This window comes from Cylas formicarius, unplaced genomic scaffold (genome assembly GCF_029955315.1).
Source record: "Cylas formicarius isolate icCylForm1 unplaced genomic scaffold, icCylForm1.1 PGA_scaffold_4__25_contigs__length_36172078, whole genome shotgun sequence".
Classification (NCBI taxonomy): Eukaryota; Metazoa; Arthropoda; class Insecta; order Coleoptera; family Brentidae; genus Cylas; species Cylas formicarius.
In genome coordinates this window covers 32685712-32704517 of record NW_026844334.1, presented here as the reverse complement: position 1 = coordinate 32704517, position 18806 = coordinate 32685712, and the positions used below count along the sequence as shown (strand labels likewise).

The 18806-nt window shown below is 32.5% G+C and overlaps 1 protein-coding gene across 2 annotated transcripts in view; it reads left to right on the top strand.

Moving 5' to 3' along the window:
* Positions 1-18806, top strand: part of LOC132701214 (Kv channel-interacting protein 1-like) — a 33001-nt gene that overhangs the window by 9444 nt on the left and 4751 nt on the right. For both annotated transcript variants that reach the window (XM_060668982.1, XM_060668981.1), the window contains exons 2-4: positions 1147-1216; positions 6459-6529; positions 9986-10150. In XM_060668982.1, coding sequence (XP_060524965.1) covers positions 1147-1216; positions 6459-6529; positions 9986-10150 — 306 coding nt within the window. The remainder of the gene's footprint in view (positions 1-1146; positions 1217-6458; positions 6530-9985; positions 10151-18806) is intronic.

Below are 18806 nucleotides of genomic sequence, written 5' to 3'. Positions count from 1 at the left end.
GATTAGTGCCCGTATTTACATAATTAAAACTGCTGAACAAGCATACATCTCGTAATACCATTCTTTATTAATATACTCATCATAAGTGGCCATATAACTGTTATTAGTGAATCCAAACAATTTTTGTCTTTTCGTTTTCTGAGGTTCTGAGATGAATTATCATCCTTTAATAAACCACCACCATAACTTCACCACACCAAAATCACATAATCCAATAGCAGCAGTACTAGCGTTAAGTCTTCTCTTAAGTAAAGAATTACATTGTCAACATTTGTCTGTGAAAGGACTATAACTTTCAAGGTAAGGGGATACAGGATAAGTTCTGGACAATCTGCCCCCATACAGTTATTAAATATGTAAATATAAGGATAATGTTATCCTATTCTATTAATTTTATTATGGGAGTTTCCGATAAATTACATTAAATTCGGGTCAAGTAATTATTGGATGCACTCTTGGCATAAGCTCAAGTGAACTACCCTACGGAATTGAAACAAAAAATAATTCACTGACTTACGTTCCGCCTTTATTTACTTACAAGAGATTGCTTTTTTGGATAAAAAGTAAAATCGCAATTCGTTATCAAAATAACCGAGTTAATCTTGGTTCTCAAGTAATCGCGATCTTATATGTTTGTCTATACTTAGTCCCAATAACAATTCCCGTTAACGACTGCAATAATTCCATTTTATGAATTGACGTTATTTTTGGCTCATTGTAAATATTTTATTATTAGCTTCAACTTGCCGTAAAAATTTTCAAACAATTTACACAATAATCGGCATTGTTTAAAACAGGACGCCGGAATGGAAAACTAAAAATAACGCTCGTAAAAATTTATAATCCGGTTTTACGATAACTCGCAGGACTGCACCCCCGCGCCTAAACTAATTAAAGTAAAAACTGGCGTCGCATTGCGTTCATGGCGGTAAATTTGATTTAATTTTACGTTACGCGATAAAACGCAATTCGAAGAGCGAAATATTATATAAATAGCGCGCCTAATTAGGGCTGTAAAATTAACACGTCACTTTCGGGGTGTTTTACGCCCACTTGATCACGTTTTAAAGTAATACCCACCACTTACAAGATTGCCTCCTATGTATCTAGGGAATTTATTTATACTTAAACCGCCTTTTGTTGCAGGAGTGTCCCGAAGGTGTGGTACATGAGGACAGCTTCAAAGAAATATATTCCAAGTTCTTCCCTCATGGAAGTAAGTAAAATCAATTAGATTAGATTTTGGTGTCTATAAATGTCCCAGTTCGGGCAACGAGGTACGGAATTAGGTGGTAAATAGACGGTCTTAGAAATTTGAAAAAGAATATATTACGTAAATCGACCAAGAGAAAATGCTGTAAATTATTTTTGAGTTTTTGAAATGACCACCAAGGAGCGCGATTGTTATATTGAATTTTAAAACTCGATTTATAAAAAAAATTACGTATTTTATAAGTATAATTCCACGGAATTCCATATCCCTTGGGAATTCTTCAGTATTCCATGAAAATTCTTTGTGTTTCCGTTCGGCTTAAGTATTAATGACTAACAACAATATGGTACCTAAACAAAATGAGTTAGTACAGGGTGGGTCAACGATAAAGCAAAGTTCATTAGAATTCCTTATAAAATGCTTTTTTTTATTAATAATAATATATTCCTAAATCTAATGATTTTTGCCAATATCTTAATTTTTCTAAAAGAATTCTAGTTTACACACTTGCAAAAAAAATTACGATAGCGGCATTATTTTAAAAGGTAGATCACTCATCATATTTGATATTAACGTTATTCTATGATGACGTAAAAGATGTATGCAACCGAATTTGTATTAGATGGTACAAGGTGTTCAAAATAAACTAATATATTTGAATCATTTTATGTTGAAAATTGTCAATTTTTTTTAATGACACGCTATTTTTTCTGAATGATCATACGAAAATCTAGAATTTTTATTAAGTGTGTCATAAACCTATTTTTAATACCTTAAAATTTATTTTAACTTCTTTGAATTTTCCTATCTTTCTGTCTAAGACTGTTGCTACAAAATCAGTTGGCAATGAAAAAACTATTAGCCAACAGCGCTCCGCTAAGATTAAAAAATCAACAGGAAATAGAACTTTGTTTTAATCGTAGATAAAGCCATAGCTAGTAATTAGCGATTTTTGTGAAAATGACGGCCAAATTTTAAATTCACGAAAAAGTGATTAAATCCCTATTACTACAAATTAACTTATCTTATTTTTAATTTTATTATAGTATATTCGTGCATCAGTTATTGTCAGGAGTTTTGTGAATCATTTTTGTGGTTTATTTGCAGTATATTCGTGGTAAAGTCTGTTCATAGATATAAGAAAGTGACTAACTGATATGAATTAAGGAAAGACGCAGGCAAGCTGAAATATGGCCGAACAGGTCCGTACTTTGCTTAGAATTTAATTATTTGTGGTTTTGTTAGGAAAGATACTAAACAATATTTATATATTTATGTATAATCTTTGTGAAAATAAATGTCGTTTTTATACATGTAGTTTTGGATTGTTGCTTTTGTGTCACATGAGGAAGGGGTTTTAGTCAGCTGTCTACTGTGATACCTTGCATTGTCCATTACAATGACGCTATTAGGAGGAATGTTTGGAACTAGTTTATTTTTAAACCAACCTTCAAATAAATCAGCGGTGGTGTCTTCATGGTAATCCAGAGAAGAATCTTTAATATTTTTCGCAGACAGAGAAAGTCCATTTGGAATCCAACCATTTTTAGAGCCAGCATGCAGCATTCTTTTACCTCTTTTTGATGGCGTGTTTGTTTTACACTTATCAGTTGAGTCAACCCAACCCTTTTCCGGGGCATCATAAGTTTCGAACCAGGTTTCATCCAAGTAAATAATTGGCCTTTGTTGTTCTCTCCTAATTTTTTCTAGATATTCCACTCGCCATTTCCGAATTCTAAAAGATTCCATTAAAACTTGCCTTTTGTCAATTTTTTTAAATCTAAAACCCATGTGTTGAATACACACATTTGCCACATTTAACACCGGTTCCATCTTTTTCAAGCCTCCTAATTAAGAAATCTAACGCTTTGTTCCTCGTATAACTGGTAAATTTTACGCCGTATTATATCTTAATCACTTTCATCTACACTCGAGAAAATGTCAGCATTGCTTCTTTGTTTCTTCGGTGAAATGGGATTATTCACAATTTTCCGTACAGTTGATGTTGGAATTTTCGTCAATGTGGCCGTTTCTTCTAAATATGCTTGCTTGCTGACACCACGTTCAATGAGAGTCAAATAAACATTGTTTATAACTCCCTTAGTCTCAGTAGAATAGTGTTTTCTACATTTGGGCGGGAACATCTTCTGAGATACACTAGACTCGCACATATTTTGCATAATTCGCACACGATTCAACACACGCTGTATTACACACGAAATAAGAATGATTACTTATAAATTTAAACTAAGTAGTATACCAAACCAAAGAATATTAAACACAGATAGGTTTAAAATTATTTTCTATTACGGACCACAATTTTACCTGAATTTAAATTCCGAAACTTTAGGTAATAATCTTGTTGCATTGTATGTTAATGACCACCCTTGGATAATCCAATTCAAAAGCAATTGGTCACTTTCTTATATCTATGAACAGACCATACATGCGAAATTCACACTTTCGTCTAAACCTAACAAACATTTCATTAATACAGGCCTACTGACCTAAAGAAACATTTATCTTGCTCTTTTGCAAAAAATTATTGAAAACTAATGAAATCGGAGCAAGTCTTTCGTTTTTTTTTTGAGTTTCGGCTTAATAGTTTGATCATTAAACCTAAGTGCTTGTTGCTAAGGATCTATGTCTTTTAGGTCCTATTATTAGAATTAGAATATTTTGTTCTAATACTGGCAAGTTTTTCATTTATTCTAAGGACAACCTTATTTAAAATATCATTAGTTATAGTCCATTTTTAGATACTTTCTTCGACTTTACACTTTTTCCAGGAGATTTTGCTTGCTCAAAAACATAGAAAATAATGTTGTAAATTCTGGTTCTGAAATTTACTGGTAGAGTTTCAGCAATATTCCTTGTGGTTTCTTCGCTTTTCTCCTCCGATAGTAACGTGTCACAAACATGTAACGTATTTGATGAGGTGGGGCCATGGTAGGGAACGATGCGATTGCGATTGCGATTGAGAATCTGATGCAGTTACAAAAAATAATTTTCCGAATAAGCATAATTGCAACGATATGAGTTTTGCTAAATTTGAGTTAGTTTTTGATGTCATTAGATAGACAAACAATGGCCCAATAACTCAAACAAAACCACATTCCAATATCTCCATCCTAATGTAAAATATTATGAAAAGAACTTAACGTTCCAATAAAAAAAGGGATTTTGGTGAAAAACTTGTTCTTTGCAGGTTATTATTAATGTCTAATTATTGCAAATTTGTTATTTAGATTTACAAATGATATTTAAAATCAGAATAAAATGTCCAGCAGAATGGTGTAGATAAAAGACTTTAACACTAACAACAAAGCAAAAATAAAATGAATAAAATTGATTAACATCGGAAGTAGATAGCAAATCTGGAATACTTCAGGGAGACAGCCTAAACCCACTCTTAATAATAAAATAATTTTTAAAAATAGAAAATCAACCACATTTCATACAACATCGTTGATGATGCCGATGATGCTATGGACAGACATTACTTATTAAGTTGAACACCAGAGAGAGAATTATTGTTTTGATAAAAGAAATTTGTACAGCTTACTTTTAATTACTTTTAATTACTTCTAACTTACTGAGTTGATGTGTAATATCATGACTGTTAACAGAAGCAATTCTCTTAGAGTAGACCACATTGCTTTACAGTTATTTTATCTATTAGATTAGTATGTTTTCTTTTCCGCTCTAACTGCAGCGGTAACCATATTTTTAAATCTTTTATAATTTTCAAAATCAACTACAGTTTTGGTACTTCTATATTTAGTACGCAGTTGCATAAGACGTAAGTTGTTCCTTAACTACGGGGCATAATTTTTTGTTTTGAACGGAGCATGAATATTTTAAAATATGTCGACATTAGTTGAGATATATGAGATATAATAGACATTCCACAACGGAATTCAACTTAGATCAGCATCAAACTGAACAAAATTTAAATAGTCTCAGGTAGTTTTAAATCTTGCTGGGAAATCTTTTCGTAATACTGAAAGAGAACAGCAAAACTAGAGCGTAGTCAGTAATATTAGGTACACCAATTATTCCCGCCTCTAATTTTTCTTCATCATCCACACACAAAAAAAAAAGTTTTTCAACAGAAGGAACAATTTCCTATATTGTGTTTTCTAAAGTGCTATAAAAAAAGTAAGTATGTAAGTTCTATCCACAGTTGTTTTATTTCCCTGTCAACATTAATAACAGAATAGTTAAAGGGGGATTTAACACTTCAACACTTCCCCGTTGGTCACCGTCGTATCCTGAAGGGCTTCTTGGCATATTGTTTCACTATACACGTTGAAGTCCATTATCAACTTTAAAGCTGTCTGTCTGGTTCCAGTACAAGTTGTGTGTTATTTCAATAAAACAAGTAAACTTTTTGATTTATATCGAGGCATCGTTGTGTAAGGATGTCTAAGCCGAATAGAACGTCATGAGTACAAAATTCTTGGCGAAGTTCTATTTGAGTGTCACCTATGCCTCGACCTAGTTTCTAAATTATCTTCTAAAACAACTTTGCATTTGCTTTTTTTAGAATTGCTATAAATGTGGACGTATGTGGTATTACTCCTGTTGTGTATGTGGTACAAAAGATGTATCGCAATTCGTCGTTCATTAGATTAAGCATTCGACTGTGATTTCATCCATGGTATTATCTCTGTTATCGATAACTAGTTCTTTTATATACTCAGTCTATCTTAGTTTCTATTTCCAGTTCTCGATAATACCTAACAACCCTCAAAGTGGAAAATTTTACCAAAATGCAACTTTTCATTAACGGTTAAATTTAAATTAAATGTATCCATATTTTTGGTTAGGATAACGGTGCAGATTCTCCCAGCTTGGTGCACCTTTATTTGACTAAAATCAAAAAATTCAAATTGTTTCACAAAACGCCACCTGTAGGCGAGGTAAGCAACGGCAATTGACACTTCAAGAAAAACCCCCTTTAACGACTCCACGTTTATTAAAATACGTTTGGAGATATGATAAATGATAACACCACTTTTCTCGCACAGATGGAGCAAACAGCAGCAAACAAACAAGATAAAAATTTATCTCAGCTCTAAAATAGTATTCATTTTAACTATGGTTAGTTTTGGTTAGTTTTTAAATTCAAGGTAGCAGTTACGCCCCTTGGTGGCAATTTCAGAAAGTCGTATCTACCGTACCTCGTTGCCCTTATATACAGTATATCTAGTACTAATGCAATATTGTTGGTTTACTTCAGATGCAAATTTATATGCCCATTACGTGTTCAAGGCCTTTGATGTCAACTGTAACGGGGCAATTAGTTTTAGGGTACGTATTATTAGTTTCTATACCACATTAAAATCTCGCTTTAGTCATCAGTTTGGTGAAAACAAGCACAATTAAAATAATAAGGGAAATCAAGTAGTAGATCCCTGTCAGACTCTTAAATAATATTTTTTAATCTACCTAGAATAGAAAGTTACAGGTTCATTAACTAGTAAGTTTTGATTGTTTTAACAGTAATTTTTTTTATGTCTTGTATCGTTCTCACTTGTGATTAATTAATAATAATAATAATAAAATTTTGTATTAATTCGACGATTATGAACATATTTCATCATGTCATCAATTATCAAACTAAAATGAAATTGACACTTTTGTGGCTAATGTTTTAGGTTAACACTGAATTCCAGTTCAATAACAGTTTGATATATGATATGATTAGCGAGCGATCTACCTTGAGATTTATGAAACTTCTAGTGAATCATGTTGAAAGTACGTCATCTGAGTACTGTTTTCTAACATGGAGTTGATGAAATATTGCAAAAAGTTTATATGAACTTGGAACTCAAATTTATTTTGTCAGTACCGTGGACTGTGAAAGGAAATTGTTTTCTCTATCTCGCCGCTTTGAAATTGTATTAAAATCCTTTCAGGATTTTATTTTTGCAGAAAAATAAATTCATAATATGTATAAAAAACGTAAAACGTTTCATTTTCAAATATTAGAAATTTTAAGTAAAAAATTAACAGAAATCGCCCATGTGCGTTACATAGTGATCTCCGATGTTATTATTGTTATTATTAACGACATGTTTTTTACGTTGGAAATAAACTTCTCAAGAGTGAAATTGAAATAAGGAATTGCTTTGTATATTTCGAAAACGAAAAATGTCTTTTTCTTAAAACTGCTACATGCTAATAAAACCCTTTTAAAATAATCGTAGATGTGTTTAATAGGATTAAGGTCTGAGGAGTTTGCTGGCCAGTCCAAAATTTCGATATTTTGCTCTTCGAAGAATACGGTCTACTCTATCCCGGAAGTGTAGGATCGCGCATTATCATGTTGACAGAAAACACTTCGCGACTGTCGAATTTAAAACATTTCTTGCATATCAGTTGTCATATTTTAAAAAGCTTCAAGAACTAGTCTTCTCAGTTAAGCTTCAAACACGCTGGTAACAATAATTTTTGCAATATTCCCATATGAAAAAATCCAGTGGAGTGAGATTCTGCTGCTGCCGAATGAATAACTTCCCATTTTCCGGAAATTTGTCCGATAGCGCACTAATAGGGCCTTCCTGTTGAAACCAACAGTTTTTAACTTTTGCAAGCTGTAAGTTATCCAACGTTTCTTCAATGTGGTGTACTGGATGATTACCTTTTACGTAATAATATGCATTTCGCAGGTTAAAAATTCCATTATTTGTTACCATACTTTCGTCCGACCAAATTATGTTTCGAGGAAAATTTTCATTTTTATGCTAGTTCCTAGTTATATTATTCGCAAAATGCTCTCTGCCTTTCTTTATCACCAGGTCTGAGCGCTTGTTGAATTCTAAGTTTGAACGGGTGAAATTTTTGTTTTCTCAAAATAAAATGTCAAGTAGATTTTCCAGTTGGACGTTTCATTATTCTAACAGATGTTTCGGGATTTTCAGTTTTAGATAACAATACATTATTTACTTTTTATTTTTGCTGGGTTTATTTTTGGATAAAACTGCTATCATAAACACACCACATTGTTTTAGATTTGTAGCTAAACTTTCAGGAATTTGTGTATTTGGTAATCTTTTCTCTGTTTGTATCTGTGATGAGAAAAGGCGGAAATATAGGGTATTTTTTTATGTATATAAAAAATTTCACCTTTTTCACCTTTTATATTAATTACATTGAAATGTTTTAACAGTTTGGAAAATTCTGTCTTTAAGTATAAGATTTTTTAATCTCCCCCATAAAAAAATGTTGAAATATTGAAATAAAGTTCATTGGCTGTCTCTACGTTTTCGTTAATTTAACATTTTTTCATAATTTTAGTATACTTTTAATTGCTCAAAGGACTAAAAGCTTAAGTTTAGCCACTAAAATTACGCGTGACAGAATACAAATTTCAATAAAGGATAACAGTTATGTCCTTATTTGCACGGCCTACTAATACATAAACAAAAAATGCTCTATATTTCCGCTTTTCTTCATCACAGATATCAACAAATCCGTATGACATTTGAATTTTTTTTTGAGACCACAGCCAATTATAATTGCTATATAAAATAAGAAAGTTGTATTCATTTTTGGGAAAACGTAGAACTGTAAAAAAATTCTCACATTAAAAAAATGTTTTTATGAGAATCCAGAATTTTTAACAATAAATAAGTTATGGGCATTTTACAAACGAGATAAAAATTGAAAAACGCCCTATATGTCAGTTGGTGGTGAAGATATCGCGATTATAACTATAAAATTTTTCTCAAAAATTAAACTCTTGACAATTTTGCTGCATCTAGTTCAGAAATAGGTTGTTCCTGTTAAAGCATGCCAATTACAACCACCTTGTACAATATCTTTCAATTAACGGCGAGTACATAGCACCCACGAAACATATATAAGTTGTCATTATGCTCTATTATGACCCCAGACCATAATAGAGCCAGCTCCAGAATGAACAGTATCGATAACGTTTTGTTCATGAAATCATCCACTTCATCGTCTCGAAACTCGCACACGCGCATTATTGTGGCTAAGCTATATCTGAACTCATCTATAAACAGTACGTGCCTCCACTAATCCGTATTCCAAGTTAAATGTTATGTAGCAAAAATTTTATCTTTTATGTTTTGTTTCTGTGGATATTCGCTTTCCTGTGGCATTAAAATTCTTCTTGTTGTAGCATGTCTTACCAAATTACGATCTTGTGTTGTCGCCATTTTTCTTGAACGAAAAGATCTTCTTCTAACTATACTTGACTCTCGATATTTGCTCATGGACCTAAAATTATTGGTTTAAAGTCTTCGACCGATACTTCTAATAGAGAAACCTTCTTTTGCTTCCATTTAATTTAAATATCTCCTTTGACCAAGAGGTGTTTTCAATTTGTCTTCGAAAAACAAGTTTTTCTATGCAAATCTGTTTGTTTGTGTTGTGCTTCTGTATTATAAATGACAACAAATATTATAACAGGATTACTCAAAAAGTATTAAAAATAAGCGTTTTTTATAGCATTCCTTATTTCGTTTTATCACTATTTTATTAAATGTATTCTTGGCATTCTTGACGTACGCTAACTCTGTAACTCTGTAATTTGGGTCATCGTCGTCACCACCTCAGCAGCTCCAACTTCCAAACAAATTATTGCAAATATCGGATATTTAAGGATCAGTTTCAAATCACACCTTGCCTACTCTTAACGAGACTTTTAAAACCCACACTTCCCCCGACGAGTATTAAAAATCGCTTTAAAAACTGTAAGAAAAAATTACGCTTGATTCGATTTGGAAAACTTTTTAGGATTTGCTTATCACGCTGTCGACGTTACTTCGGGGTAGCGTTTACGAGAGACTACGGTGGACCTTTAAACTGTATGACATTAATGGCGACGGATGCATCAGCAGAGGCGAACTTTCCGAAATCGTCATAGCAATACACGAACTCATGGGCAGGCGAGCACACCAGGTAAATTTAACTATGCTATGTTTCTTAATTTTCAAAGACAGGGCCATTGATCAGGGTATACAATTTAAAATTTGTATTGATAAATTCCAATTTTAAAAATTTCGTATTTTAGTTTTTAATAATAATAATAATAATAACAAACAGCCTTTATTTAAAAAAAAAGGAACAACGTATCTATTAACAACATTTTAGAACAAGATTGCTTTCAAAAAATCGTCGCTGGGCGGGGCAAGTTCGTCGCAAATAGCGCGAATCAGCTTTTTATTTTAAAACGAAGGTGCTTCGCGGATTCTTGTCCTAGAGGGACGCATTGTTTATCTATAGTGCTCCTGCGGACCACTATGGAAGTTTCGCCAAAATCGATGTAATTTGATTGTGAGTACACCATGTATAAAGTGTCCTTCACATCTCATCGAACTTCATTCTCAATTCTCTCAATTCTCAATAAGTCAATTTCGATAATATCCCTGTCAGAATCTGCTTTTCGCCTCTCATTGCACCTCAATCTACCTTAGAAAAGCAGATATGTACTTAAAACCATTTTTTGGGACAAATAAATCTGCTACAAATAAAGAGCGAAAACCATTTATTTGTCCCAAGAAGAGGGGTTTTATCGATCTCATCGAAATTGGCAACTATTTGACTGAGAAAGGGGGTTTTACACCGATATCCAATGATTTATAGAGGTTTTCATTACTATAAAGCTGGAAGATACCAATTTTGACTAGTATTTGAAACACATTGAGTACAAAAGGTAACTGTTTGGATCAAAAAATGATAGTTTGAGCTGATATCTGCAGTTTTGATGCGATTTTAAGTTCGATATGTGTCGGAGGAGTCGATTTTGATTGGAATCTGTTTGAAAAATGGAAGAAAAACCTACCATTAATCCAAGAAAGAGGGTTTATAACACTGTTCGAACGAATTAGCTATTTTTTACGATTTTTAATTTACGGTAAATTAGTAAATTATTACTCTCTAAAAGAACAACTTACAGGGTCCTTAAAATTTTTGTCCATAACTAAAACACCTTGTATATAATCGAAAAAATGCGTAGTACAAAAGTTTCAGCTGTCTATGTAGCCCATATATATCGTCATGTAAAAGAAACTGACATCTAAAACACAGATTTGAAATTATTGTCAATTTTCAATAATAGGGGGACCCATTTTTCAGTTTTTTTGAATTTGCAGCTCACCCTGATATTTTTGAAAAATTGGCAAGAATAAAAGTTTATGGAGCTGTATCCTTTGCGTCTTCAGTTTCAAGATTTTTTTCGGTCTTGTAAACGGTTTTTGTAAAATGGTATTTTTTGTTGACCCTTGCACACGCGATTTTTAATTTTCTTAAAATACTTCTCGACCTCCCAGCCCCCCACTATGTTATGTCACAGAGCAAAACTGCATATATGTGCCAAATATGAAGTCGATTGCTTCGAATTTTAGACACATCGTGTTTCATAGCAATGGTCAAAAAACAGTCGAAAATCACTAAAAAAAAGATTATGTATCTCATGGAAGGTTAAAAAAGAGGCAAATTTCAATGTTGTATCTCCAAGGGTTCAAATGTTATTCAGCAAAAACCAAAAGACGAGAACGGAGAACGGATAGACAAAAAAATTTTTTTGGACGCTGATCATTTATGTACTAATTGCGATCCCATAAGTCCTACCGTTACCGAGATATAAAATTTTTATACGAGCGTATATACTTTATTTTTCGAAAGTTACAAGCGAAACTTACCAGAGAGCTCAATAGTCACGGAGTCTAGCTTTCAATAGCAACTCTGCTGGACCACTATATAGAACTCTTAATGCAGTTAATAAATTGCGCAATATTTATTAAAATATACATACAAATTTGTATTAATTTATTACTTAAACCTGTAAAATCGAAAGAGAAAAGAAAACAGAAACAACAAACCATACTCAGGGAGTAACACGTTTTAGGAAAATTGTATTTCTAGCAGAAGATCCTTGTAGATTTTTTTAAAATGCATTTAAATTTAAGTTAGCGAATTCCTTTGACATGGAATTGTAGAAAGGGCACTCTGATGATGTGATATCGTTAGTCTGTTTCAATATCTTACTTTTACCAGATGGATGGTACTTCTAGGAATAAGCCGATCTCTTAGCAAAGTCGGTGAATCGAGATTATGTAAAATTTTCATGCTGAGCTCTTTGTTCCATTTTGAGACGATTAAGTGGATATATTTTCATATAATGATATACGTAATAAAACGTACACAAGCATTCTGCAACCTCTGAATACGGCGTCCTAGACTCACCATGGATAACAAAACCATAGATCACATGACAGTAGTGTGAGACGCACAAAACTTTTATTAACGAAATTGCAGATTTTCTTTCTTGAGTCATTAAAATTGGACGGGGTGTTACTTTTAGGTAATGGTTTCCCAAGCGACATTTTCCAGCTATCTTCTATCCTAAAATAATTTATAACAATAGTGACATACTTATTAATGAATACTTAAGCATAAGTGGAGATATTTCGTCGAGTCCAGTGTCATTTGTTTTAATTTCATGGATATATTTATGAACATCAGAAATTTTTGATAATTCAAAACAAAAACGTAAATCATTATTGAAACTGCGCAAAAAACGTATTGATTTTTTCAGGATTATTCAAAATACTTGAAGTGTGTCTTGAGTGTCTATTTGTGAGTTAATATTAAATTTTTTTAGAACAGCCCAAGTTTGTTTGGAGCTATTTCAATTGCGCAGTTAATCTAGATATACCCTCTTGTGGCGTGTTATACAATAATGTGTTCTTATGTAGTGTAACATTCCTTACGTTTTTATATAGAAGGCTATAATTATTATACAATTTTTTTTTAATATCTGCATCAAACATTTTGTGTCAACAAATTAGTCGTTGGTTCACTTGTACGGAATTTTTAACTGAGGCACGGACATGAGTAACGCCATCAGAAAATTACATAAAAGTTTCCAAAACAACGATACCTTGCAATTTTGGGTTTTAAGACTTACAAGACTCGAATAATTTCTGACAACCTTGCATTCAATATAAAGATGAGATACTACACCAAGTTTATTAGTAGATAATTGAGTCATTAATTATTCTACGATCAAGTAAATAAAATCATATATATTGTAATATATATAAAATCTAGAATTTATAATACAACTTCATTTGTAAATTTTAGTCAGCATGTGATGAGTAGTCAGATGAACTATAGTTAATTTTTCAAAGAAACTGTAATACTTTTATAAAATTTCTGGATTCCAGAAGTTTTATAAAAAATGAACTATAATTGTTAGGGTCCAGAGTTCATCATGAACAAACGATAGCGAAACTCTACTATGTTCCCACATCGTTGTTTCTATTTCAGTTACGTTTTTGACGAATTTACTCCATTTTTCACAATGCACTGCGGACAACAAATTTCGCACCACAAAATAAGAAACGGTATGAAATTGACAATTATCGTTCGATATAAAGCGTAATGTTTTAAAAGTAAAAAAAAAAATATGAATTTGTGCAGTACAGTTCAGCAAACATGTCTACTAAGACTTTTTTTAGGAATTTTTAAGGTTACTAAACATCAACTAGCGTCTGCTTGGCGGTATATTCTCCAAAATTTTGCTGAATGCTGTTTTACATCTATCCCAAACCATTGTGTATATTCAACCACATGGAATATATGTGGAATCAAGCAAAATCAAAAACAAAAATTTAATTTAATATGTAATTAATCATGTCCCTGTTCTCTTGAAAAATTCACTACACCACATTTTATAAATTGAAGATTCTCACATTTCTATATAAAATAACATAGAGCATACGAGGTGCGTTCAAAAAGTAAGGTGACTCTTAGGTTTTATCAAAAAGTATTTATTTATTTATCCAAAATTAATGTTGTCCCCTTCAAAGTAATTCCCCTATACATATAATACACTTGTGCCAACGTTTTTTACAATCCTCGAAGCACTTTCTGGTATAGCCTTGAGTACTTCCAGCGATTTTTTCTTTATCTCTTTTATCCTTTATGGACTTCTTGAGTTTTGGGAACAGGAAAATGTCGCAGGGGGCCATACCCGGTGAATATGGTGGCTGAGGCATGATCATGGTTTTGCTTTTGGCCAAAAAGTTAGACACAAACCACGATGAGTGAACAAGTGCATTATCCATGAATTGTTTTCCCACAATTCCGGACGTTTTCTTCGTATTGCTTCTAGCAAACGGCGCATAACTTCAAGATAATACTCCTTATTGGCCGTAGGACCTTGTGATAAGAACTCTTGATGTACTACGCCACGATAATCAAAGAAAACATAAGCAAAACCTTACATTTGATCGAACTAGGCGGTCTTGGCGGTTCTGGGCTCCATTGGGATGACTGGGCTTAGGTTTCGATGTCTTATCCCCATGATTAGTCACCAAAAATTGCATGGCATAAGCCAGTAGAGATGTTGAAGTCTTCAGCCACTTCTCTAATAGTGATTCGACGATTTTTCAATGCCATTTGTTTCGCTTTCATCAGTTATTGACGTGTTGTGGCGTCCAGAGCGAAGTTCGTCTTCTCAACTATCTTAGAACAGCTTGTGATATATAGTTTTTTTTTGCTCAAAGTAGATTCACCTTATGCCGTTGTCAACATTTGAAGTGTTTTGCAGCACTGTATTCCATTTTTTACACAAAATGTTATACAAATTCCTTGTTCCAAGTGAAAATCATCGAGTACACAAAACACGTCTAACCCTTCTGCCTCACAAAAATAGTAAACGTCAAACTGGCTGAAACTGTGAACATATATCAAGGTTATGTGTACCAACACAACAAAAGAAAATATCGAAGATCGAATATACGTAGCCCGTCAAATTACAAAAGTCGACTTACTTTTTGAACACACCTCGCCTAGTAATTAATCTTAATGATGACTGTGAGAGCGAAACAGAATAACATTTTTACGTTACATTTTTGTATTATTTTTACATACTTTACGTATTATATCATACTTAAATAAACATGATATAATATTTATAATCTTTTTAATTTTAAAATATCCCTTCCGGACCTGATGTTCTGGACTACAAAACCGACTGGTCAGTTGCTTCATTGCAGTAAGCAAGTTATTTCATAATTGCCGGCAAAATCGATACACTAGTTTCTTATTTCTACCAAAAGGATGATTGTTAACACAATTTGTTTTTTAATTATTTTATGACCCTAACCATGATTATGTTTGGTAATATATGGTAGAAAACTGGTTAGTTGCCAACATTTATTGGTTTATAATAATAACAACATAACCACGCTCTTTGAATTATTTCAGCAGTTGGCAAAATTAGAACAAGTTCTATTTCGTGAATAACTTTATAGACTTGTCGGGTGATAACTTTTGTTATAACATTTTTATAATAATGATCATGAATATTAAAGAAATTTATAATTTAAATCAAGTCCTTGTATCATAAGAGATGTAGGGAAGACGAAATTATTATACCGGGCGTCCCAATAAAGGCAACAACGGTATTGGGGAAACGGATGTACCTAAAAATTTGAAAAAAAAGTAAATGGGCCGGAAGACAATGCTGTCATATTGAATTTTAAACCTCATTTTCTGCAAAATTTTCTATTATTATGGATACATCGAGAAAACACTGTTTTAAAGGTGACAGAAATTTAAATCTTTTTTGTTAGGTGCTTTTTACTCTAACTCTAAAAGAAAAGGGATGGTGTCGATAGATGATTGTGACTGAGTACCCTGCCACCAGATGGCGTTTATTGACAATGGCAAAAAAAATATTTTGTTACAAAAAACTAAATGAAACAACAAGAAGTTTTTGAAGCCATTAGATGATCAATCAATATCTATATTCTAATTTAACGCAACCCCTATAAATTAATAACTCTATCCGAACATTAAAGACCCTGAACATTGATAACGATAAAACACCACAAAATTGATTGAAAAGAAAATCAAAGCTCTTTATAAATCGTCCAAGTGCCGCCCCGTTATTTTCTATGCAAGAATTTGTCTTGCGTCGTGTATTTAATACGGTGCGAGTTTGATAAACAATATCTCTTATTCTACACTAAAGGAAAAAGTCTAGGACGATAAGGTCTGAAAATCTGACAGGCCACTAAGGCCCCTCTCTATCCTTTCTATTCTACATAAAATAATGGAATCCTCATTCTATATTCCTTCGTTGGACGGCGACTTGCTTTTAAATAAATCAAAATTGTATTAAAGCTGGAATATTTTATTTTGTTGTTTTACATTTTCACTCAGAATTCAAGCTAAACTGCAAAATGTCTTCAAAAAGTTTCGCCTTTCTGATTATATCAGATTCTACTTTGGATGCAAGCGTTGACTAGTAACAAAATTGTATGCTTCACTCTATCCAAGGAGCATTTTTTGGACTTACGACTACATCTTTACCTATTTTTACAAAGAAACTTCCACAGGCTACTGCAATATTATTTACAAAACTTCTGGATTCCTCCTAGGTCGGTTGTTGTTGAATTGCACGCGAATCACACTGTTGACTTCTTCAGGCTCTGTACCTGCATATATATTGTTCGAAGGGGGCGGAGCTAAGGAACTAAATTGGTGAAAGATAAAAATTTTAATCGCGGTTAAGATTGTTTGGTTGCTTTTAGATTTCTACAACTTTTAGGATTTTTCGTTGGTAGAAGAAATTACATTCAATAATTTTAGTTTTATCGAATAAGTGCCAATAAGTTTATTTGTGGAAGTCTAAAGGTTCCTTCACGGTCTTTGAGCCTAGTTGATATTTTGGTCTGGAAATCTGGTTTTGACTTTATATTTCTATTTATTATATAAGGAAGGACAACAGTGTCAAGTGTGATGTTGCTTTCGCACTCATTACTTTTGGACGGTTGTGATGAAGTATGTTTTGTGTTAGAACCTTTATATCTCTAATGTGGAAATTATTAGAGAAATGCAAGGTGTTTTAATTCTGGTTTCAGTGACTAGAGTTGAGATAGCTTTACGGCTCTGTAATCAGGAGAGTTGATAACCGATAATTTTTGGCCAATGCATTAAAGTATCGGTTTGTATGCTTAGGTTTTCTGCAAACAGAAACAGTAAAGGGGTGTATAGAATGACCAAGAACATCTAGTAGGGATTTTTGACCATGAGGCCAAATAAAACTACCATCAACGTAGCGTTTTGATAATTTTGGTTTTAGATGCAAGATGTCGAGGGCTTTCTTCTCAAAGGCTCAGAACTTAGTTAGTCCTTAACAATATTGATGAGTGACCCTAATTTTTTATAAGAAAAAGTGATAATATTTAAAAATAGATAAGAATATCACAACACAATATTCATGTCTGTGGTATTGTAAAAAAAACTAATATAAAGTAAGACAAACAACGAACTTTCATTTGAGTAGCAACTCGTAGATTGAAGATGCTTACAACAATTCAACTTCTCTTGAGTTTTAAATTATGTTATTCACATTTTAGGCTAGGATATGCAGTTTCACTTGTGTTTGACTTTTTAATGAAAAAACTTTTTTTTTGCCATTGTGTCAGCAAACATCACCTGGTGGCAGGGCACTCAATCGCAATTATTTCAGTCATAGCACGTTTGATAGCATAAGGAAAGTTCTCTTTAACAACACCAGGTCTGTTGAAATCCACGAAGCGATTTGGAGTTATCGACATTTAATTCCGGAAATATTGTAGCATCTCCCACCACTCTCCTTTTAGGGATAGAGTATAAAACACCTAATAAAAAAAAAAAAATTGTCTCAGCTTTAAAATATAAGAAAATTTTGCAGAAAACCGGTTTTAAAATTCAAGATGATAAGTGCGCCTTTCGGTGGCCACTTTTAAATAATTTCGACCATTTTCTCTTGCCTGATTCAGCTAATGATTATTTTTCAAGTTTTGCTCTAGTTGTCTGGGACACTTGGTATACGTATTATATCATCTTAAGCATAGCTATTGTTATTAGAATATATAAGTATAAGTTTTAATTAGTTTTACAGTTCAATAATGATTTATAATTTTCTCGTATTAAAAAACAGATTATAATAAATCTTATTAACCCTTTTAAGTCACCTTTATTAAAACATTAACTCTTAATAATAAGTCTATAAAATGCAACGACACCTTGGAATAGCATGGCGTGCAGAAAGATATTATGTTATTTACAGGTTATAAATTTCTTTACGGGGTAAGGCTGCGTCCTATTTGTTTTTTCTTGGACTGGTTCCATAATATCCTGTGATTGTCGTTGCGAACACAGCCAAGTTTTAGACACCTAAACGTTTAAATCAAATAACGTTTTGTTGGTAGCGCCAAACTAAATAATGAAAACTATTATTTTATTTGGTGTCTCTTATAAATAGAGTTATACAGGGCAGCTCACTATTTTACCAAAAAAAATACACAACTTGTTTGTGTGAATATGATGCATACATAAGTGGCTCACAGCACCTAGCTTCCTTATTCTAAATGGAATAATAATAGTTTATTTTACAAATACTAATAGACCACTCAAAGGACATTTAATAAGTAGAGATATATAAATAAAATAAACGTGCAAAAGGTTAGAAAATGAATATTTATTTGTGAGCTGAAAACAACACCCATAAATCAAATAAATTCATACGAAATTTTAACTGTTACAGATTTAGACC